This window comes from Nerophis lumbriciformis, linkage group LG04 (assembly GCF_033978685.3).
Source record: "Nerophis lumbriciformis linkage group LG04, RoL_Nlum_v2.1, whole genome shotgun sequence".
Lineage (NCBI taxonomy): Eukaryota > Metazoa > Chordata > Actinopteri > Syngnathiformes > Syngnathidae > Nerophis > Nerophis lumbriciformis.
In genome coordinates this window covers 7315684-7340474 of record NC_084551.2, presented here as the reverse complement: position 1 = coordinate 7340474, position 24791 = coordinate 7315684, and the positions used below count along the sequence as shown (strand labels likewise).

Genomic DNA, 24791 nt, shown 5'->3' with positions numbered 1-24791 from the left:
AACTGAAATTAATATTTCCAATCATTTTGGAACTTGCAAGCGTACGTCTTCTTCTTACTCGTCGTCGCCATGTCTCTTCTTCGTTCTTCTGCTTCGTCTCTGTTATGTTTTTGGCCATTACTACTTGCCGTAGTTTTGAAACAATGCATGATGGGAAGTCGGATGTTGTGTGTCAGTGTATTAACGTGCCGGCTGGAATAAACACACGCTGAGAAATAGCTCCGTGCCTGCCTACTTTATGGGTTATAGATAAACCTATGGATAACGGAGACATATATAATAGTCTCCTTTTCAGGTGAGAGAGGACGCTAAAGGCAGTGCCTTTAAGGCATACTTGCCAACCTGGATACCTCCGATTTCGGGAGGTGGGGGGTAGGGGCGTGGTCGGGGGAGGGGCAGGGCGTGGTTGGGGGCGTGGTTAAGAGGGGAGGAGTATATTGACAGCTAGAATTCACCAAGTGAAGTATTTCATATATATATATATATATATATATATATATATATATATATATATATATATATATATATATATATATATATACATGTATATATATATACATCCTGAAAATATGCAAACAAAACTGTGTTTAGATAATTGATACTTCAAACTTGCATAAATAAATATTAAGGAATATAACATAATTTGGCTTCTGAGAGCTTAAAATGTAATGAATAAAATGCTAAAGTTGTTGATAAACAAGCAATTATTTTAATAATTAAATATGGTCATTTTAAATGAATTATTATGATAATTTAAAATTACTTATTTCAAATATGTTTATTTTAATGTATAATTATAATGCCTGGATGTAATGAGTCAGAAAAAATACAAATAAAAATACAATTAATTTTGATGTTTTTAGCAAAATATAGTAAAAATGTATTTATTTATTTTATTTTTTTGAATTAATAAATATATTTATTTTTAGGTAAGATAAACATAATAATATAATAGAATGTATCTCTCGTCTGGATGATTTATTTCTTGTCACCCTGTTGTCCTCCCGTTGTGAAAAAAGGCTGTCCTCACTCAGGTCCGCATGGAGCTGGAGGGGGCGTGGCCTCCAGCTCCGGCTGAAAATCGGGAGATTTTCGGGAGAATATTTGTCCCAGGAGGTTTTCGGGAGAGGCGCTGAATTTCGGGAGTCTCCCGGAAAATCAGGGAGGGTTGGCAAGTATGCTTTAAGGCACGCCATCTATATTGTTGTCCGGGTGGAAATCGGGAGAAATTCGGGAGAATGGTTGCCCCGGGAGATTTTCGGGAGGGGCACTGAAATTCGAGAGTCTCCCGGGAAAATCGGGAGGGTTGGCAAGTATGCCCCCGTCGTTGTCAAAACGACGGGGGCATACAAAAAACCTTTTGGAACAAAATAGTAATGAAAACTGAGGTACCAACATATTATACTTCTTTAGAAATAATGATGCGTCAAATCCAATGTTCTTATCAATTCATGACCTCGACAAGTACCCATTACCAGGATTTTTTCATTTATTACCAATCACTTTTTGCTCAAGCCTTCTTGTTTACGTTCCCGCTGCACCTCAAAGTTTATATCGTGTATGGGTAAGTTGTACATTGTCGACAAACAAAAAAAAAAACAAGTGCCCTAAGAAACGATCTTACCTCTGCAAGTTCAGAAGGCTTCCCAGGTTTCTGTACAGAACAATTCCTGTTACGAACGTCGAGGTGTCATCTGAATCTGAAAGAAAACAAGGAAGAAACAAGCAAAAGAGGTCAGAACCAGAATTCGGACGGTGCGATGATTGTTTGAACAGCGGTCTGTGTGAGAGGAAAATCCAGGTCAGCCATGCTGCCTCCACTCCTTCAGCCCCCAAGAGCTTTAGAATGGAGGTGGCCTACATGACTAGTCAGCTATAAATGCTGTTGCTTTACGCAGACTCGCTTGGACATACATTCAGTAAATGTGCCAACAAACTCACTTTCATTCATATTTATACTGATAGTGAAAGAGTGCTACCGCTCATTCTTATTTCCTGGAGTGACTATGTACACATATTTTTTTATTTTTTAAATGGATGGATATTTGCTGCTACTATTCACTGTTTTGCCATGAAACTTGAATTTCCCCACTGCTGGACTGATAATGAATGGTATATCGACCAGTATGTTTGCTTAGTGTTGTTCCATATTCTCCCTGAGTCCATCCATCCATCCATTTTCTACCGCTTATTCTCTTTTGGGGTCGCGGGGGGCGCTGGAGCCTATCTCAGCAACAATCGGGCGGAAGGCGGGGTAAACCCTGGACAAGTCGCTACCTCATCGCGGGGCCAACACAGATAGACAGACAACATTCACACTCACATCCACACACTAGGGCAGGGGTCGGCAACCCGCGGCTCTAGAGCCGCATGCGGCTCTTTAGCGCCGCCCTAGTGGCTCTCTGGAGCTTTTTCAAAAATGTATGAAAAATGGAAAAAGATGAGGGGAAAATATTATATACCGTATTTTCCGCACGATTAGCCGCACCTAAAAACCACAAATTTACTCAAAAGCTGACAGTGCGGCTTTTAACCCGGTGCGCTTTATATATGGATTAATATTACGATTCATTTTCATAAAGTTTCGATCTCGCAACTTCGGTAAACAGCCGCCATCTTTTTTCCCGGTAGAACAGGAAGCGCTTCTTCTTCTACGCAAGCAACCGCCAAGGTAAGCACCCGCCCCCATAGAACAGGAAGCGCTTCTTCTTCTACTGTAAGCAACCACCCGCCCGCGTAGAAGAAGAAAAAGCGCGCGGATATACCGTACGTTTCATTTCCTTTGTGTGTTTACATCTGTAAAGACCACAAAATGGCTCCTACTAAGCGTCAGGGATCCGGTTCATGAAAAGACGCAATCTCTCCATCCGCACACGGATTACTATTTCACAGCAACTGATATTCCTGTGAACCGCACTGTGGATACAACGGGAGCACGTACGGTGAATATTCGCACCACAGGGAATGAGAAGTCATCCTTCACTGTGGTTCTAGCTTGCCATGCTAATGGCCAGAAACTTCCACCCATGGTGATATTCAAAAGGAAGACCTTGCCAAAAGAGACCTTTCCAGCCGGCGTCATCATAAAAGCTAACTCGAAGGGATGGATGAAGAAAAGATGAGCGAGTGGTTAAGGTAAGTTTAAGTTTACGAGAAGAGGCCGGGTGGCTTTTTTCACGCAGCTCTGTCCATGTTGATATACGTATGTTTGTGATTGCACATTTGCGTACATTTTGGGAGTGAACAGAGTTGTTAGAACGCTGGTTTTTAATATATTATTAAAGTTTGACTGACCTATCTGACTGTTTTTTTGACATTCCTTTAGCGCAGTTAGATGCGGCTTACAACACCGGGCGGCTTATAGGTGGACAAAGTTTTGAAATATGCCGTTCATTGAAGGCGCGGCTTTTAACCCAGGGCGCCTTATGGTGCGGAAAATACGGTATATATTTTTTGTTTTAATATGGTTTCTTTAGGAGGACAAACATGACACAAACCTCCCTAATTGTTATAAAGCACACTGTTTATATTAAACATGCGTCACTGATTTCGAGTATTTGGCGAGCGCCGTTTTGTCCTACTAATTATGGCGGTCCTTGAACTCACCGTAGTTTGTTTACATGTATAACTTTCTCCGACTTTCTAGGACGTGTTTTATGCCACTTCTTTTTCTGTCTCATTTTGTCCACCAAACTTTTAAAGTTGTGCATGAATGCACAAAGGTGAGTTTTGTTGATGTTATTGACTCGTGTGGAGTGCTAATCAGACATATTTGGTCACTGCATGACTGCAAGCTAATCGATGCTAACATGCTATTTAGGCTAGCTATATGTACATATTGCATCATTATGCCTCGTCTGTAGGTATATTTGAGGTAATTTAGTTTATTTTTAGTCCTTAATTCAATTTATATCTCATGACACACTATCTCTATGTAATATGACTTTTAATTTTTTGCGGCTCCAGACAGATTTGTTTTTGTATTTTTGGTCCAATATGGCTCTTTCAACATTTTGGGTTGCCGACCCCTGCACTAGGGCCAATTTAGTGTTGCCAATCAACATATCCCCAGGTGCATGTGTTTGGAGGTGGGAGGAAGTCGGAGTACCCGGAGGGAACCCACACAGTCACGGGGAGAACATGCAAACTCCACACAGAAAGATCCCGAGCCCGGGATTGAACCCAAGACTACACAGGACCTTCGTATTGTGAGGCAGATGTACTAACCCCTCTGCCACCGTGCTGCCCGTCTCCCTGAGTCAAAGTCTATATTTTTCCTCTGACAGGAATTGTGGTCAGATGTTGCCTAAGACTTGTTGGCAGATGTTGAACGTTGATTGTTTGGCTGATCTCTGTGTCGGTTTGACCTTAAACCAAGGGTCGGCAACCCAAAATGTTGAAAATATTGGACCACAAATACAATAAAGTAATCAGCTCTAGAGCCGCAAACAAATAAAAGTCTTATAAGTGTTATAATGAAGACAACACATGATGTCAGTGTCTAAATGAGCTATATTAGCCTACTATCAAATGACTTTAAACGTCTTATATAAGTGTTATAATGAAGACAACACATGATGTAAGTGTCTGGAATAGCCTAGTATCAAAATGACTATGTGTCGCAGGCTGACGCAAATCTTCGTTGACAGAAATGTTGAAATGTAATTGTGGGGAGGCGTGGCCCGCAGACCGACAGCGAGGCGGGGAAAGCCGGGGCCGACTCCGAGATGGCGGCGAGGAGGCGGGGCGCGCCAATCGACGCCGTAATGAACGTCAGGTGCGTGGATCGCCCGTCTGGGCACAATTGTATAATCTCCATCCATCCATCATCTTCCTCCTGCTTATCCGAGGTCGTGTCGCGGGGGCAGCAGCTTAAGCAGGGAAGCCCAGACTTCCCTCTCCCCAGCCACTTCGTCCAGCTCCTCCCAGGGGATCCCTAGGCGTTCCCAGGCCAGCCGGGAAAGATAGTCTTCCCAGCGTGTCCTGGGTCTTCCCCGTGGCCTCCTACCGGTCGGACGTGCCCGAAACACCTTCCTAGGGAGGCGTTCGGGTGGCATCCTGACCAGATGCCCGAACCACCTCATCTGGCTCCTCTCGATGTGGAGGAGCAGCGGCTTTACTTTGAGCTCCCCCCGAATGACAGAGCTTCTCACCCTATCTCTAAGGGAGAGCCCCGCCACTCGGCGGAGGAAACTCATTTCGGCCGCTTGTACCCGTGATCTTGTCCTTTCGGTCATGACCCAAAGCTCATGACCATAGGTGAGGATGGGAACGTAGATCGACCGGTAAATCGAGAGCTTTGCCTTCCGGCTCAGCTCCTTCTTCACCACAACGGATCGATACAGAGTCCGCATTACTGAAGACGCCGCACCGATCCGCCTGTCGATCTCACGATCCACTCTTCCACCACTCGTGAACAAGACTCCGAGGTACTTGAACTCCTCCACTTGGGGCAAGATCTCCTCCCCAACCCGGAGATGGCACTCCACCCTTTTCCGGGAGAGAACCATGGACTCGGACTTGGAGGTGCTGATTCCCATCCCAGTCGCTTCACACTCGGCTGCGAACCGATCCAGTGAGAGCTGATGATCTTGGCCGGAGGAAGCCATCAGGACCACATCATCTGCAAATAGCAGTGACCTAATCCTGCAGCCACCAAAACAGATCCCCTCAACGCCCTGACTGCGCCTAGAAATTCTGTCCATAAAGGTTATGAACAGAATCGGTGACAAAGGGCAGCCTTGGCGGAGTCCAACCCTCACTGGAAACGTGTCCGACTTACTGCCGGCAATGCGGACCAAGCTCTGACACTGATTATACAGGGAGCAAACTGCCACAATAAGACAGTCCGTTACCCCATACTCTCTGAGCACTCCCCACAGGACTTCCCGGGGTACACGGTCGAATGCCTTCTCTAAGTCTCTAGTTCTCTAAGTTGTATAATCTCCTCTCACTGAATAAAAAGGCGGCAGCCGAGAACGACGGGGCAGAAGGAGGTGGAGAGCCGCGGGTAAATGACGAAGACGCAGACGAAGACGAGGGCGGCTGAAAAGCAACCGGAAGAGCGAGCGGTTTGAGAGAAGAGGAGCTGAAAAGCGACCCGCCTTGCACTGAGTGTTTATTGCAAAATAAAACGTAAGTCACGAAACTGCTCCAGTCATGTCTGTCCTTGGTGGTCCATGGAACCCGGACGGCAGTGAGAAACTGTCACATTAATATTTATTCTACACATTTTTACAACATTGGAAAACATCAGTAAAACTTCTCAGAGGGTGAAATAACTCCTGGAAATGTCTTAGAATGGCAAAAGGTATATATACTGTAGATGTGTGTGTGTGTGTGTCCAAGCGGTTACCTTTGCTGTGGTCTGGAAAATTTTACAATCCGATAAGTGACGTTTCTTTGGAAAATCGAGCAGTCATACATCTTTCATCTGTTGTTGGAAACTGTATTTATTTAGAGAGAAGCTGAAAATGAACTTCCAAGACATGAAAGACCAGCTGCCGCCACTGCTCTTGAGAACTAAAGATTCCTCAGTTTGGAAGCTCATGAAGAGAAGACCCGCCATTGTTTTCTCACCATCAACTTCAATGAACCAGCATTATTTCCTAGACCAGGAGTCAGCAACCCAAAATGTTGAAAGAGCCATGTTGGACCACAAATACAAAAAAGTAATCGGTCTGGAGCCGCAAACAATTAAAATACTTATTTAAGTGTTATAATGATTGCAACACATGATGCAAGTGTCTACATTAGCCTACTATCAAAATGACTGTCGCAGGCAAATCTGCATTGACAGAAATGTTGAAATGTAATATTTATTCTACACATTTTTACAACATTGGAAAAAAACATCAGTAAAACTTCTCAGAGGGTGAGATAACTCCTGGAAATGACTGTCTTAGAATGACCAAAGGTATACATGTGTGTGTTCAAGTTAAAGGAAACGGCAGGCTGTCTTCTTCTAATGGATTTATAGCAAGCTGGGTAATTGTTGCTGTGGTCTGGAACAACATGGCGCACTAACAACAGAAAGGCAGCCAAAATTACATACAGATAATGTGTCATGAAACATGGAAAAATAAAGTAAATACCCAGAGGACATAAGTAAAGGAAATTAAATATACCTACAAATGAGGCATAATGATGCAATATGTACATACAGCTAGCCTAAATAGCCCGTTAGCATAGATTAGCTTGCAGTCATGCAGTGACCAAATATGCCGGATTAGCACTCCACACAAGTCAATAACATCAACAAAGCTCACCTTTGTGCATTCATGCACAGCATAAAATGTTTGGTGGACAAAATGAGACAAAGAAGGAGTGGCATAACACATGTCTTTATGTGGCAGCGTCGGAGAAAGTTGTACATGTCAACAAACTGTTGAGTCACAGTCAGGGCCGGCCCATGGCATAGGCCGTATAGGCAAATGCTAAGGGCGCCGTCCATCAGGGGGCGCCACGCCAGTGCCACAAATGTTGGGAGAAAAGAAAAAAAGTTGGTACTATTATTTCTAAATACAAAAAATAATCCCACGTTAACTAAAATGCAAAGTAAAGCCTATTTAATAGAAATATTATTTGTTACAACATTACGCCCCCCCCCCCCTCCTCCCGCACGGTGCGCCCCCTCCCTTCCCGTATCGTGACTCTTTTTGGACGTCCCCACATCAAAAAATCAACACAAGATGCCAAAACTGTCAGGTGCCCAGGGAAGAAAAAAGAGAAAAGAAGAGGAGGAGAAACGAGAAAAGACAGAGGTAGCAGGTAGGTAACGTACGCCTACATGAAATTATTTGTCTGTTACAGAATGTGATAGTAACCTGGCTTTTTAGCATTAAGCTAATGTTACATGATTCGGCAATTGCTAATCAATAAATAGCTAGTTCTGTTTTAACGTCGGGTTAATATTGTGGAGGGGGCTAAATTGTTATGGAAAATAATAATGTAACGTTAGGTAATTACAGTACTCCCACTTTACATTCCTCAGGGACATTTCTTTCTTTCTTTAGTTTATTTCGAACATGAACACACTTACATCATAATACATCACACAATTTCATATCATTTCATTTTACATCATGCCCGAAAAGGAGTAGGAAGAAGCAAAGCTTATTTAATCCTACCTCTTTCCCACTTCAAAGCATTTACAAATATATAGAATCATTTACTGACCTTTTTATATAATAAAATAACATCTATGAGTTAGTATACAACAGTTTTGTAATATGTAATTAATTAATTAATTCAGTCATTATTAACATACTGAGATGAAGAATATCTTATTTTCAATAAGGTTGAAAGTATTTCTCATAATTCTTCTTCTTTGTACTCTGTAAGCACTATTATTTTGAACAACCTCTTAAACTGGATCATATCAGTACAATTTTTAACTTTTGTACTTAATCTCTTCCATAATTTAATTCCACATACTGATATGCTAAAAGTTCTAAGTGTTGTACGTGCATATAAATGTTTGTATTAGGTCTCTCTCAAGCAGGTGTTTTTTGTTTACATTGTTATTGCCTTCTGGTTAGCTAATGTTTGCCCTGCAGGTAATAGTCACTTTTCCACCCCTTTATATATTAGGTATAGTTGTAAGTAAAAAAAAAAGGTCAAAGACAAAGCTATTCGGGTTCTTGTGAGTATATACACTTCACTGCCGATGTGGGGGGGCGCCACCTAAAATCTTGCCTAGGGCGCCAGATTGGTTAGGGCCGGGCCTGGTCACAGTCCACACAACGGTGAAGGGCTGCTGAAATTAGTAGGACAAAACGGCACTCGCCAAATACTCTCATCAGTGAAGCATAAATATATTAAACAGTGCGCTTTCTAACAATTAGGAAGGTTTGTGTCGTGTTTGTCCTCCTACAGAAACCATATTACAACAAAAGTTATATTTTTCACTCCATTTTTTTGCCATTTCCATACATTTTTGAAAAAGCTCCATAGAGCCACCAGGGCGCCGCTAAAGAGCCGCGGGTTGCTGACCTTCACCTTAAACCATTTTTCTTATCCAGGCCTGGGCAATTATTTTGACTCGGAGGGGCCAAATTTTGAGAAAAAATGGGTCTGAGGGCAGGTATATCTGATTTTTAGGAACACTAACAACAATAATGTCTGATTGAAAGCTAAAAACGTTATGACAGACCGCCTTTCAAAACTAAACGGAATTTTAAGTTTTTTTTTACTGAATGAGTCACCCAGAATGTACATGAAAATAAAGAATGTGGGATTTACAATATTAACTATGAACGATAAAACACTGAATATTGACAACATATGACCGTCACACCCCCTCTCGATCTCGATGAAACGCAACAAAAATGCAACAAATACAGCAAAATATGAACGTGAAAGGTAAAAAAACCCACCTACAATCTGATATATCTGATACATCACTAAGCTTTAGAACTTTGTTGTAAAGAAATAACCTTCATTTCAGGCTGGCCGCTCTGGAAACACTCTGTGGAAACGCTCCCCACCCACACTGCTTGGTGCCTCGTCTGAGCTGCTGTGACTTAGATTACCATTAGTAACTAATTAGATTACCATAGTAACTGGTATATTATGCAAAAGTGCAGATTCCAACCATTGAAATATTTTGTATAGTTCAAGACTCACGCTCATTTGAAAACATCACTGCACATCAGTTTTATCTTTGTCCATGAGATGTCAAGCTAAAATCATCAGCCCGGAGGTTGGGTCTTGAGCGCAGTTGGGTGTTCCAACAGGACAATGACCCCAAACACACGTCAAAAGTGGTAAAGGAATGACTAAATCAGGCTAGAATGAAGGTTTTAGAATGGCCTTCCCAAAGTCCTGACTTAAACATGTGGACAATGCTGAAGAAACAAGTCCATGTCAGAAAACCAACAAATTTAAACTGCACCAATTTTGTCAAGAGGAGTGGTCAAAGATTCAACCAGAAGCTTGTGGATGGCTACCAAAAGCGCCTTATTGCAGTGAAACTTGCCAAGGGACATGTAACCAAATATTAAAGGCCTACTGAAACCCACTACTACCGACCACGCAGTCTGATAGTTTATACATCAATGATGAAATCTTAACATTGCAACACATGCCAATACGGCCGGGTTAGCTTACTAAAGTGCAATTTTAAATTTTGCGCGAAATATCCTGCTGAAAACGTCTCGGTATGATGACGTCAGCGCGTGACGTCAGCGCGTGACGTCACGGATTGTAGAGGACATTTTGGAACAGCATGGTGGCCAGCTATTAAGTCGTCTGTTTTCATCGCAAAATTCCACAGTATTCTGGACATCTGTGTTGGTGAATCTTTTGCAATTTGTTCAATGAACAATGGAGACAGCAAAGAAGAAAGCTGTAGGTGGGAAGCGGTGTATTGCGGCCGACTGCAGCAACACAAACACAGCCGGTGTTTCATTGTTTACATTCCCGGAAGAGGACAGTCAAGCTTTACCATTGGCCTGTGGAGAACTGGGACAACAGAGACTCTTACCAGGAGGACTTTGAGTTGGATGCGCAGACGCGGTACCGTGAGTACGCATGCAGCTGCGGCTTCCAAACATTTGATCGCTTGCCCGTATGTGCGTGCCGCTATGTGCATGTCACGTACGTAACTTTGGGGACTTTGGGGAAATATATGTGTTGTGTGAACTTTGGGGAGGTGAACGGTACTTTGGGCTGTGGGATTGAGTGTGTTGTGCAGGTGTTTGAGTTGTATTGGTGGGTTGTATGGGCGGGAGGGCGGAAGTGTTTGTTATGCGGGATTAATTTGTGGCATATTAAATATAAGCCTGGTTGTGTTGTGGCTAATAGAGTATATATATGTCTTGTGTTTATTTACTGTTTTAGTCATTCCCAGCTGAATATCAGGTCCCACCCGCCTCTCACAGCATCTTCCCTATCTGAATCGCTCCCACTGCCCTCTAGTCCTTCACTCTCACTTTCCTCATCCACGAATCTTTCATCCTCGCTCAAATTAACGGGGAAATCGTCGCTTTCTCGGTCCGAATCGCTCTCGCTGCTGGTGGCCATGATTGTAAACAATGTGCGGATGTGAGGAGCTCCACAACCTGTGACGTCACGCTACTCGTCTGCTACTTCCGGTACAGGCAAGGCTTTTTTATCAGCGACCAAAAGTTGCGAACTTTATCGTCGATGTTCTCTACTAAATCCTTTCAGCAAAAATATGGCAATATCGCGAAATGATCAAGTATGACACATAGAATGGACCTGCTATCCCCGTTTAAATAAGAAAATCGCATTTCAGTAGACCTTTAACATTGCTGTATGTATACTTTTGACCCAGCAGATTTGCTCACATTTTCAGTAGACCCATAATAAATTCATAAAAGAACCAAACTTCATGAATGTTTTTTGTGACCAACAAGTATGTGCTCCAATCACTCTGTCACAAAAAAATAAGAGTTGTAGAAATGATTGGAAACTCAAGACAGCCATGACATTATGTTCTTTACAAGTGTATGCAAACTTTTGACCGCGACTGTAAACCTTCACCATAAGAAAAACATAATATGAGTAGATTAATTCACTTCACTTTGAAACAGCTTTCAACAAAATAGTGAATTTAAAAGTACACGCTTCAGTTTGTTTGTTGTATAGAATAATTATCGAGAATCGTGGATTAGCATAAGTATCAGTATCAACAACTGAAATTCTGGTAGCGTGGAAAGCCCACTAAAACTGCTCAGTGGCCTAGTGGTTAGAGTGTCCGCCCTGAGATCGGTACGTCGTGAGTTCAAACCCCGGCCGAGTCATACCAAAGACTATAAAAATGGGACCCATTACCTCCCTGCTTGGCACTCCGCATCAAAGGTTGGGAATTGGGGGTTAAATCCCCAAAATCATTCCCGGGTGCGGCCATCGCTGCTGCTCACTGCTCCCCTCACCTCCCAGGGGGTGAACAAGGGGATGGGTCAAATGCAGAGGACACATTTCACCACACCTAGTGTGTGTGTGTGACAATCATTGGTACTTTAACTTTACCTTTACTTTAAGTCTCTGAATCAACTTCAGATCTATCTGTCAATTATAGTTTTTTTTATTTTATTTTCATGTTTTTTGTTTGTTTTGTAATGCCCTTTTTGTCAAATAAGACTTAAGTATAGAAAGCAAAAAAAAACATGTATGACTTATTTGTAACACTTTAATGAGAATTTTAGTGGATTTTTTTTTTTTTAAACTGCCATTGCTCAAAAAATAATAATGAAATAAAGTCAATGTTGTCATGAATGATCAACCTATTTAAGGCTCCAATTACCATACCTAAAGACACAAATATATTCAGATCTATATGCATACTTGCCAACCCTCCCGGATTTTCCGGGAGACTCCCGAAATTCAGCGCCTCTCCCGAAAACCTCCCGGGACAAATTTTCTCCCGAAAATCTCCCGAAATTCAGGCGGACTCAGGTCCTCCACAATATAAAAAAGCGTACCTGCCCAATCACGTTATAACTATAGAATGATGGAGGGCGAGTTCTTGGTTTCTTATGTGGGTTTATTGTTAAGCAGTTTCATTAACGTCCTCCCAGCGTGGCAACAACACACAGCAACAGCAGTCACTTTTTTGTATACCGTAAAGCAGTTCGTCTGCCGTAAACAGCAATGTTGTGACACTCTTAAACAGGACAATACTGCCATCTAGTGCATTTGATGAAAGCACTTTTGTGCGTGCCACACAGCAATGCATCATCAGAGAGGGTGTTCAGCATGGTTCGAAAAATAGTGACAGAGAATAGAACAAGGATGGACAATTCAACCCTTAACTCAACAATGAGTAGATGAGTGTTATGTGTGTGTATATGTGTAAATAAATGAACACTGAAATTCAAGTATTTATTTTATATATATATATATATACATATATATATATATATATATATATATACTGTATATATATATATATATATATATATATATATATATATATATATGTATGTGTGGGGAAAAAAATCACAAGACTATTTCATCTCTACAGGCCTGTTTCATGAGGGGGGGTATCCTCAATCATCTCCTGATGATTGAGGGTACCCCCCCTCATGAAACAGGCCTGTAGAGATGAAATAGTCTTGTGATTTTTTTTCCCACACATACATATATTGCACTCTACTACGGTATCGAGCACTATTTTTTGGATAACCTTATTAAGACATATATATATATATATATATATATATATATATATATATATATATAGCTAGAATTCACTGAACGTCAAGTATTTCTTATTTATATATATATATATATATATATATATATATATATATATATATATATATATATATATATATATGAAATACTTGACTTGGTGAATTCTAGCTGTAAATATACTCCTCCCGTTTTAGCCACGCCCCCGACCACGCCCCCGCCCCACCCCGACCACGCCCACCCCCTCCCCCCACCTCCCGAAATCAGAGGTCTCAAGGTTGGCAAGTATGCTATATGTCAATTTTAAGTTTTTATTATATTTTCATTTTTTTATGCCCTTTTTGGCTAAGAAGACTTTGTTTTTTTATGTCAAAAACACAAAGTATGCAATATTTTGCCCCCAAAATATTTCAAAGTGGAATAATTGATGTGAAGTCATCGGAGCGTTCAATAGGTCAAACATTCTCAACAAAATAGTTTTTTATTCATTATTATTTTTTGAGCAATGGCAGTTTAAAAAAAACAAAAACGTTTAACTTTGAACTAAAAGCAAATGTGCACTGCAGAGGACGCTGGTTTCCAGGAGGATATGTTCAATTTTTAGTTGAGTAAATGTCCACTCTGCTAGATGATTTAAATAAGCACAATAGCGCTCTGCAAGGTGCTTTCGCTGTGATTCAAATGCTTTTTTTTTTCTCGGCAATTGGCCTCAGTGACATTCTTTCTGAGCACTTCCATGTGCAATTTCTAAGGTAATTGTGCCACTATACAACATCAATAGTGAATCAAAGCAGACTTCTTCAGTGTGTCAGCTTCCAACCAAGATTGATACGCTCGATAAAAGAGGAAGGGGCCTCCCGATTCAATAGGGATGTCAAATCTTGGCATTCTGTCAACGAGAAAGGTACAAAAAGGCCTCGGGCAAGAGGAAGCCTTTTTTTTTTTTCCTGCTGATGTGTCAAAGGTGAAAAACAACTCCCATCTGCTGAGCCATCTGAAAACATCCAGCGTCTCTGCTCTAGCACACTACATGGCAGCTTGAGAGAATGGCGCAGTGTGCCAGGCCGCGGGCGGAGACTGTGGCTCCCAGGCAACAGCTGAGCCTTCGTGGGCATCAAGGGTGAAAAACCCAGTGAGTAGTGGATGTGTGTGCAGAGCAGATAACGGACTGTATTATGCTTCATATTCATCAAGCTTTTTGGCCGGGCCTATCTGAAATTCATATAAGCCAGATTGTAGCCTGGAGGTAACATAAATCACTGATTCAAATCATTTCTTCAGAGTTACTTTGGTGAGCTTGAACCCGAGTTTGCTGCAGACATAAAATTCACTTACTTTGTTGAAATAAGCCATATTTGAGCAACATTTGCATAAATTGCGACGTCTATTTAGATTTATTTTAACGGGATAGACATCACTCCCAAACACACACAACAATAGGCTTGTGCATTCGTTAGTATTTGACTTAGTGAAATAAATAATGGCAAAATATGACCTAAAGGGGAACTGCACTTTTTTGGGAAGTTTGTTCACAATCATTATGAACAGGGGCGGCGAAAAGGGGGGGTAAAGGAGACGGATTCTAGGTGCCCATGATGGAGGGGGGCCCAGAGAGGCCCCTAATGATGATGAAATTATAATACAGAAAAAATAATGACACTGTGTTGGGGGCCCTGTAAAGATTCTTTTCATGGGGCCCAAAATCCCTAGCGGCGCCCCTGATTATGAAAGACACATTTTTTTGTATTATTAATATTAAATGTAGAGATGTCCGATAATGGCTTTTTTTCCAATATCCCAATATTGTCCAACTCTTAATTACCGATACTGATATCAACCGATTAGGGCTGCAACAACTAATCGATTAAATCGATTAAAATCGATTATAAAAATAGTTGGCGATTAATTTAGTCATCGATTCGTTGGATCTATGCTATGCGCATGCGCAGAGGCTACTTTTTTTTTATTTATTTTTTTATAAACCTTTATTTATAAACTGCAACATTTACAAACAGCTGAGAAACAATAATCAAAATAAGTATGGTGCCAGTATGCTGTTTTTTTCCCCCAATAAAATACTGGAAAGTATAGAAATGTAGTTTGTCTCTTTTATCCGATTATTAATCGAAGTAATAATCGACAGTAGGGATGTCCGATATGTCCGATAATGGCTTTTTGCCGATATCCGATATTCCGATATTGTCCAACTTTTTAATTACCGATACCGATATCAACCGATATATGCAGTCGTGGAATTAACACATTATTATGCCTAATTTGGACAACCAGGTATGGTGAAGATAAGGTACTTTTTAAAAAAAATAAAATAAAATAAAATAAGATAAATAAATTAAAAACATTTTCTTGAATAAAAAAAGAAAGTAAAACAATATAAAAACAGTTACATAGAAACTAGTAATTAATGAAAATGAGTAAAATTAACTGTTAAAGGTTATTACTATTAGTGGACCAGCAGCACGCACAATCATGTGTGCTTATGGACTGTATCCCTGCAGACTGTATTGATATTTAATGTAGGAACAAGAATATTAATGTCAAGACTTGGTCCTGGGTGTTAGCTTTTCCAGGATGCAACGGAAAGTTGGCACAGGCGAGACGGGAATGAAGGTACATGATTTATTTAATATATTAAAAAAAAGTGCAAACGAAAAGCGCGCACAGTGGCGGAGAATAAACTATGAAACCAAAAGTCTATAGCAAAAAAGTACAAACGAAAAGCACGCACAATGGCGGAGAACAAACTATGAAACCAAAAAGACTATAAACATGGAACAAAAACTTACTTGGCTTGGACAAAAATAGTTGCATGAAGAATGGACATGGAAAGAATGGACAGAGCATAAATGTGGAGAGTGTGCAGAAGCATATATGGGGAGGTCGTCAGAACGACAAACTGAAAAGAATGAACTTAAATACTATGGAGATGATTAGTGAAAGCAGGTGCGTGACTCAAAACGTGAAACAGGTGCGTGACGTGACAGGTGAAAACTAATGGTTGCTATGGTGACAAAACAAAAGTGCACAAAAAGTCCAAAACCCAAAAACGAACATGACCAAAACAAAAACATGATCACACAGACATGACAATTAATAACAGAAAGAAACAACCCTTTTGTGTGAATGAGTGTAAATGGGGGAGGGAGGTTTTTTGGGTTGGTGCACTAATTGTGAGAGTATCTTGTGTTATTTATGTTGATTTAATTTTAAAAACAAACAAAACAAAAAAAAAAACATAATAATAAAAAAAAAATCGATACTGATCATTTCCGATATTACATTTTAAAGCATTTATCGGCCGATAATATCGGACATCTCTAATCGACAGATTAATCTATTATCAAATGAGTTGTTAGTTGCAGCCCTACAACCGATACCGATGTGGAATTAACACATTATTATGCCTCATTTTGTTGTGATGCCCCGCTGGATGCATTAAACAATGTAACAAAAATGCCAACATGGCACTGCCATATTTATTATTGAAGTCACAAAGTGCATTCTTGTTTTATAACATGCCTCAAAACAGCAGCTTGGAATTTGGGACATGCTCTCCCTGAGAGAGCATGAGGAGGTTGAGGTGGGCGGGGTTGGGGGTGGCGGGGGGTGTATATTGTAGCGTCCCGGAAGAGTTAGTGCTACAAGGGGTTCTGGGTATTTGTTCTGTTGTGTTTATGTTGTGTTACGGTGCGGATGTTCTCCCGAAATGTGTTTGTCATTCTTGTTTGGTGTGGGTTCACAGTGTGGCGCATATTTGTAACAGTGTTAAAGTTGTTTATACGGCCACCCTCAGTGTGACCTGTATGGCTGTTGACCAAGTATGCAGTTGCATTCACTTGTGTGTGTGAAAAGCTGTAGATAGTATGTGACTGGGCCGGCACGCAAAGGAAGTGCCTTTAAGGATTATTGGCGCTCTGTACTTCTCCCTACGTCCGTGTACACAGCGGCGTTTTAAAAAGTCATAAATTGTACTTTTTGAAACCGATACCGATAATTTAGAAACCGATACCGATAATTTCCGATATTACATTTTAAAGCATTTATCAGCCGATAATATCGGCAGTCCAATAGTATCGGACATCTCTATTTTTGGCTAACAGTTTTGTATTCTTTTGACCTTTTTTTATAATAAGTTATATACTGTATGGTGATGTCTCCAAGATAAACGTGAAATTTCAATGTTATGTGCATTTAACTGATGAAATAATAAAGGTCATTAGACAAATTTTTGTTTATTTCAACCAATTTCCCTAAAAGACACATTGAGGCTATAACGTGTGTTTTATCCGATTATTTATTCGAACAAATGAATCGAGAGATTATTAAAATAATTACAGCTGCAGCCCGAGTAGTACTTTTTGTTGAAACACATCCAAAACTCAGAATATTTCCACTGTCCACCAGCTGGACTGTTAGCGGTAAAAGTCATTTAAATTTAGACGCTGGCACCAAGCAGCTTTTTAAAAAAGCTCAGTCCCAGTTAAAATGGAGCCCACCTCCGAGTCCTTGCACTATACTTCAAAGACCTTCTCAACCCATTGAGGATGGCAGCGGGATGATGAGCGAAGGGACCCGGCGAGGCCTGAACCAGCGTCAACAATGTCATCCTCAGCAGTACTGACAACATGTTGTTCACAGCATGGCGGATCCACATCGCGTGGGACTGTGTTTGAGGTGCTACCATCACTCGGGTGCAAACTTCCTAATCCTCTCACATTCTTTTTGTGAGGCGGGATCATCTTCTGCCACTAGATTTTGCCTGCTGGTTCTCTCGCCGAGTTGAAAGGAGTAGGTGGAAAGGGCTGTCAGCCACATGTAATTGGTTGCATCAAGCTGTTTATGCTGTTAGCACATAGGTGTTGGCTTGCTGTCACTACAACCTTCCATCTGTGCCATTAAAGTTGTAGGAAGACCAGTAAATGCCAAGTTTAGAGCTAAGAATTATTATTTGTAGGCTAGTGATAAGTATCGGCAGAATTCCTGACAAAGTATTACTAGAGATGGCCGATAAATGCGTTAAAATGTAATATCGGGAATTATCGGTATCGTTTAAAAAAAAATTTTTTTTTATCAAATCAACATAAAAAACACAAGATACACTTACAATTAGTGCACCAACACAAAAAACCTTCCTTCCCCATTTACACTCATTCACACAAAAGGGTTGTTTCTTTCTGTTATTAATATTCTGGTTCCTACATTATATATCAATATATATCAATACAGTCTGCAAGGGATACAGTCCGTAAGCACACATGATTGTGCGTGCTGCTGGTCCACTAATAGTACTAACCTTTAACAGGTAATTTTACTCATTTTCATTACCGTATTTTCCGCACTATAAGGCGCACCTAAAAACCACAAATTTTCTCAAAAGCTGACAGTGCGCCTTATAATCCGGTGCGCTTTATATATGGATTAATATTAAGATTCATTTTCATAAAGTTTCGGTCTCGCAACTACGGTAAACAGCCGCCATCTTTTTTCCCCGTAGAAGACGAAGTGCTTCTTCTTCTACGCAAGCAACCGCCAAGGTAAGCACCCGCCCCCATAGAACAGGAAGCGCTTCTTCTTCTACTGTAAGCAACCACCCGCCCGCGTAGAAGAAGAAGAAGCGCGCGGATACTACGTTTCATTTCCTTTGTGTGTTTACATCTGTAAAGACCACAAAATGGCGACAGGTTTCCGGTTCATGAAAAGACGCAATCTCTCCATCCGCACACGGACTACTATTTCACAGCAACTGCCTAAAGACTTTCAAGAAAAGCTGGCTACTTTCCGTGCATATTGTAAAAACAAGATAGCTGAAAAAAAGATCCGGCCAGAGAACATTATCAACATGGACGAGGTTCCACTGACTTTTGATATTCCTGTGAACCGCACTGTGGATACAACGGGAGCACGTACGGTGAATATTCGCACCACAGGGAATGAGAAGTCATCCTTCACTGTGGTTCTAGCTTGCCATGCTAATGGCCAGAAACTTCCACCCATGGTGATATTCAAAAGGAAGACCTTGCCAAAAGAGACCTTTCCAGCCGGCGTCATCATAAAAGCTAACTCGAAGGGATGGATGAATGAAGAAAAGATGAGCGAGTGGTTAAGGTAAGTTTACGCGAAGAGGCCGGGTGGCTTTTTTCACGCAGCTCCGTCCATGTTGATATACGACTCCATGCGCTCCCACATCACGCTGGTTTTTAATATATTATTAAAGTTTGACTGACCTATCTGACTGTTTTTTTGACATTCCTTTAGCGCAGTTAGATGCGGCTTACAACACGGGGCGGCTTATAGGTGGACAAAGTTTTGAAATATGCCGTTCATTGAAGGCGCGGCTTATAACCCAGGGCGCCTTATGGTGCGGAAAATACGGTAATTACTAGTTTCAATGTAACTGTTTTTATATTGTTTTACTTTCTTTTTTATTCAAGACAATGTTTTTAATTTATTTATCTTATTTTATTTTATTAATTTTCTTTAAAAGTACCTTATCTTCACCATACCTGGTTGTCCAAATTAGGCATAATAATGTGTTAATTCCACGACTGTATATATCGGTTGATATCGGTATCGGTAATTAAAGAGTTGGACAATATCGGAATATCGGATATCGGCAAAAAGCCATTATCGGACATCCCTAACCATTACTGATTAATGCCTTTTAATGCTAATCATACATGCCGATTCCCTCTGGTAATATCAGTAAATGATCGATACTAGAATGATTGAAGGAGCCATATGTAAGAATTGCATGTCGAGTCATCATTAAATGGCCCTTATATGTCAAAAGGCATTAATAAATCATGTTATTTTCGAATACCTTTAGAACTGATAACGGTAGTTCAGCCGGGATATGCTCATTTCAAAATTACATTTACAGCCCCGAAATCTTGTTATTGTTTTCATTTCGATGCCCCGCCCTCCACCCTTTGACCAATTAGAACATCGGTGTCAAACTCTGGCCACGCTACAAGGTGTGGGTGTGTGGGGGAGGGGGGGATTGGTGGTAGCGGGGGTGTATTTTGTAGCGTCCCGGAAGAGTTAGTGCTGCAAAGGGTTCTGGGTATTTGTTCTGTTGTGTTTATGTTGTGTTACGGTGCGGATGTTCTCCCGAAATGTGTTTGTCATTCTTGTTTGGTGTGGATTCACAGTGTGGCGTGTATTTCTAACAGTGTTAAAGTTGTTTATACGGGCACCCTCAGTGTAACCTGTATCGCTGTTGATCAAGTATGCATTGCATTATAAATGATAAATGGGTTATACTTGTATAGCGCTTTTCTACCTTCAAGGTACTCAAAGCGCTTTGACACTATTTCCACATTCACCCATTCACACACACAGTCACACACTGATGGCGGGAGCTGCCATGCAAGGCGCTAACCAGCAGCCATCAGGAGCAAGGGGTGAAGTGTCTTGCTCAAGGACACAACGGACGTGACTAGGATGATAGAAGGTGGGGATTGAACCCCAGTAACCAGCAACCCTGCGATTGCTGGCACAGCCACTCTACCAACTTCGCCACGCCGTCCCCGCATTCACGTGTGTGTGCGTACAGGAGCCGCACATATCTGGTGACTGGGCCGGCACGTTGTTAGAAAGGATGAAAAGTGGACGTGACGACAGCTCGTAGAGGACGTTAAAGGCAGTGCCTTTAAGGCACGCCCCCAAGACTGTGGTCCGGGTGGACTACGAGATATAATGACTGATGAACACCTTTGTTCGATAATGAAGGTTGCCTCAGCTCAAAGCCTGAGCCTTGAACTAGCATCCAAGAAAATATGCCAAGTATCTGGCTTGGGCACATCAGATTAGATACGTCTGTTGCAAACTGAGCAGTTTAAAGTCCTGAATAATTAGTTTATTCATTGTTATTTTATTTTAAAATGTATTAGCCTGTGGAAAAAGTTAATGTTGATATTTACCTCAGAAGGCTGCAAATAGAAAAGAGGCATTCAATTTTTATTTAAATTGTATTTGATATGCCATTGATATTTTTTAATTATTATTATTATTATTTGAAACTCGATTTTGCATGTCACTATAAAGTTATATAAGCCTTGCTTGTTCAATATTCAATGCAAAACTTGTTTGGGTCCCTATTAAAAGGTTAATTTGTTCAACCTTGGCCCGCGGCTTTGTTCAGTTTTAAATTTTGGCCGACTCTGTATTGAGTTTGACACCCCTGAATTAGAGAGTCTGAGTGTGTTTAATCCAGGTTGACCAGTTACGCACCGTCATGTTTGTCTAGCTACTGCCACTGGTAAAGTTACTAAACATGTCAGACCTTAGTAAATCCCAACTTGTTCATGACAAAGCCAGGAACAAAACGAGGATTTGTGTCGGGGATGTCTTTGAAAGATGAGGACGCCAAACTTGCTAATTTCCTCCTTCATAGGTAAGTAAGGCTTTTAAGTTTTCTTATTACTTGTAATAAATGGAAATTGACATTTCGTATGTAAACAATATTGTCCATTACAGTCTATGATCTTGTCTAACAAAGCTAGTATGTTCGTGCAACGAATGCTTAACATGCTAGCCCATCGTCATACAGGCTAACGGGGGAAATACATGCCCGTTAGCCTGTATGACGATGTGTAATCGAACTGACAGGGCAAAAATATATTTTTGACAAATAAAACCTGTGTGCAGGGCCGGCCCGTGGCATAGGCCATATAGGCAAATGCTAAGGGCGCCGTCCATCAGGGGGCGCCACGCCAGTTCCACAAATGTTGGAGAAAAAAAAAAAAAGAAAAAAAAAAAAAAGTTGGTACTATTATTTCTAAATACAAAAAAGAATCCCACGTTAATTAAAATGCAAAGTAAAGCCTATTTAATAGAAATATTATTTGTTACAACATTACGCCCCCTCCCCCCTCCCCCCGCACGGTGCGCCCCGTCCCTTCCCGTATCATGACTCTTTTTGGACGTCACCACATCAAAAAATCAACACAAGATGTCAAAACGGCCAAAACTGTCAGGTGCCCAGGGAAGAAAAAAGAGAAAAGAAGAGGAGGAGAAACGAGAAAAGACAGAGGTAGCAGGTAGGTAACGTTAGCCTACATGAAATTATTTGTCTGTTACAGAATGTGATAGTAACCTGGCTTTTTAGCATTAAGCTAATGTTACATGATTCGGCAATTGCTAATCAATAAATAGCTAGTTCTGTTTTAACGTCGGGTTAATATTGTGGAGGGGGCTAAATTGTTATGGAAAATAATAATGTAACGTTAGGTAATTACAGTACTCCCACCTTACATTCCTCAGGGACATTTGTATTAGATCTTTTAAGCAGGTGTTTTTTGTTTACATTGTTATTGCCTTCTGGTTAGCTAATGTTTGCCCTGCAGGTAATAGTCACTTTTCCACCCCTTTATATATTAGGTATAGTTGTAAGTAAAAAAAAAAAGGTCAAAGACAAAGCTATTCGGTTTCTTGTGAGTATATACACTTCACTGCCGATGTGGGGGGGCGCCACCTAAAATCTTGCCTAGGGCGCCAGATTGGTTAGGGCCGGGCCTGCCTGTGTGGATATGGTTAGTGTCAGTGCCTATTTCCTTCTCAATATGCTGATACGCTGAGAAAATGGGTTCCAGCATTAGCACGGCTGTCATCATGGCAATATGAAATGTATGGAGACAGCCAAATCACATGATAAAATAATTCCTCATTCGTGTTTGCATATTGTGGACTACATGTACCAAGTTATATGGCAATCTGAAATGTTTGAAACAGTAGCCTGTAGGCATACCTTGGTAAAATGTCTCCTCTTTAGTGTTGGGCTAAGCATGTTCTACTTATTTTCACTAGTATAACTGTCAGAATAATTGTATCTAAGTTATCACAAAACTTTGTGTTTCAATGAGTTCCCGGCGAGCAGACAAAAGCTGTCTTTAATCCTACCAAGCAGAAGGCTTGTAAAACTCCACTGTGTAGGATGGGAAGCAACATGAAGCTGTTCTGTTTCTTTCATGCATTGTAATCAACAGAAATATATTGTCTTGACCCGAGAACTACAAAGCGAAGAGTAAGCAGGACCCGACTCCCCTCCAGGGACCTTTTCTGTGAACTGTTTACGACCTTTTCTTTGAACTGTTGTAATCAAAGGCGATGGCTGTTTACGACCCCCGTCCCTTAGAAACAGCTGTTGCCATGTAATCAGGGAAAGTCCAAATAAAAGAGGAGGCGTACAATCATTCGCCAGAGCGTGATGGAGACTGTACAAGAGTACAGCCCAGACGCGCTCTCCTCAATTGAGCCAAATTTAATTCTGTCTCTGTTTAATTCCTTGCTTCTTGTCTTGTTTAATAGATGTCATCAGTGTTTGAACCTGACAATAACCATTGCTAGCGTTGGTTGTAGTTTGTTGTAGTCTTTGTTTTCTGATCGTACTGACATTAACCATATGATTGCCATTTATTGTGATATTGTACGCAGGCATGACGTACTTCCTCCTGAAAATAGCCTCAAATAGAGATTTGTTATTGACAAAACGCTTGTCTTTCAGCTATTATGGTCCCAGCACCTCAACCCCCAGTAAGAGGCAGTAGAAGTTGGAAGTTCCTTGAAGTAGCCCAGTGGATGGAGCTGGATTCGGCTGCATATCTGGCAACCTCAGTCAGGGAGAGGAGGGAGGGGACTACAGAATTTTGACCGTGATTGGAGTACCATTTCTGGCCAGATTATTACATATGGCTCCTTTAAATCAATCGGTTTTGTTCATGTTTACAAAATTAGGGAATCATTCACTGGACCCTAAACCGGAAAATAATAACAAGACATAAAATTATGATTAATAGCTATATTAAGAACTAAAATCACCATTACTAAATGTAGGTGAACGTGAAGGAATTGTGGAGATCGTTTCCATTGCACGGGTCGGTATCACCTTTGTGCAACACAAAACAAGTATTTGCAACAAGCTTTTTTTAAATATTAAATATATTCATCAGGAATGAAAACAAAATACTACTAAAGCAGTGTGTGCGTGTGTGTGTGTGTGTGTGTGTGTGTGTGTCTGTGAGACGGCTCCTACTTGCCGCCAGGTTGTTGTTTTTTTGCTGTTCTCGCTCTCTTGGCAGGTTGCTGCAGGGCCTGAAGTTGAAGTGGGGACTAATCAGCCACACTGGCTACACCTGCGCCCAGTGTACCCTTAATGAGTTCCAGCTGAGACACTGACACACTGACACATTGGAAACTCGGACTTGGTGCTACTAGCCTGATTTTGTCGTTGTATTGTTGTCAGCTTTGTTTGGCGTGATACTCCTAATCCCTTGTTTTGTTGTTGTCTCCACCTTTCAGCCTGGCCGTGACAAATGAGGGGGCCATTCATTTCATTTCGATTGTAGTAAGCATGTCGACAGTCTTCTTGGTCACATGATACGTTTTATAAAGATGCCATATGTAATAATTTCATGTCAAGTCATCATTAAAAGGTCCTGATATGTCAAAAGGTGTTAATAAATCATGTTCTTTTCTAATACCTTTATAACTGATAACGGGAGTTCAGCCGGGATATGCTCATTTCAAAATTAGATTTACAGCCCCGAAATATTGTTATTGTTTTCATTTCGATGCCCCGCCCTCCACCGTTTGACCAATTAGAAAGTCTGTGA

At 41.0% G+C, this 24791-nt stretch overlaps 1 protein-coding gene across 6 annotated transcripts in view; it reads right to left on the bottom strand.

Moving 5' to 3' along the window:
* The window catches only part of adgrb1a (adhesion G protein-coupled receptor B1a), a 432260-nt gene that overhangs the window by 187390 nt on the left and 220079 nt on the right, over positions 1–24791 (bottom strand). For all 6 annotated transcript variants that reach the window (XM_061948457.2, XM_061948450.2, XM_061948442.2 and 3 more), the window contains one exon: positions 1625–1700. In XM_061948457.2, the coding sequence (XP_061804441.2) occupies positions 1625–1700 (76 nt within the window). The remainder of the gene's footprint in view (positions 1–1624; positions 1701–24791) is intronic.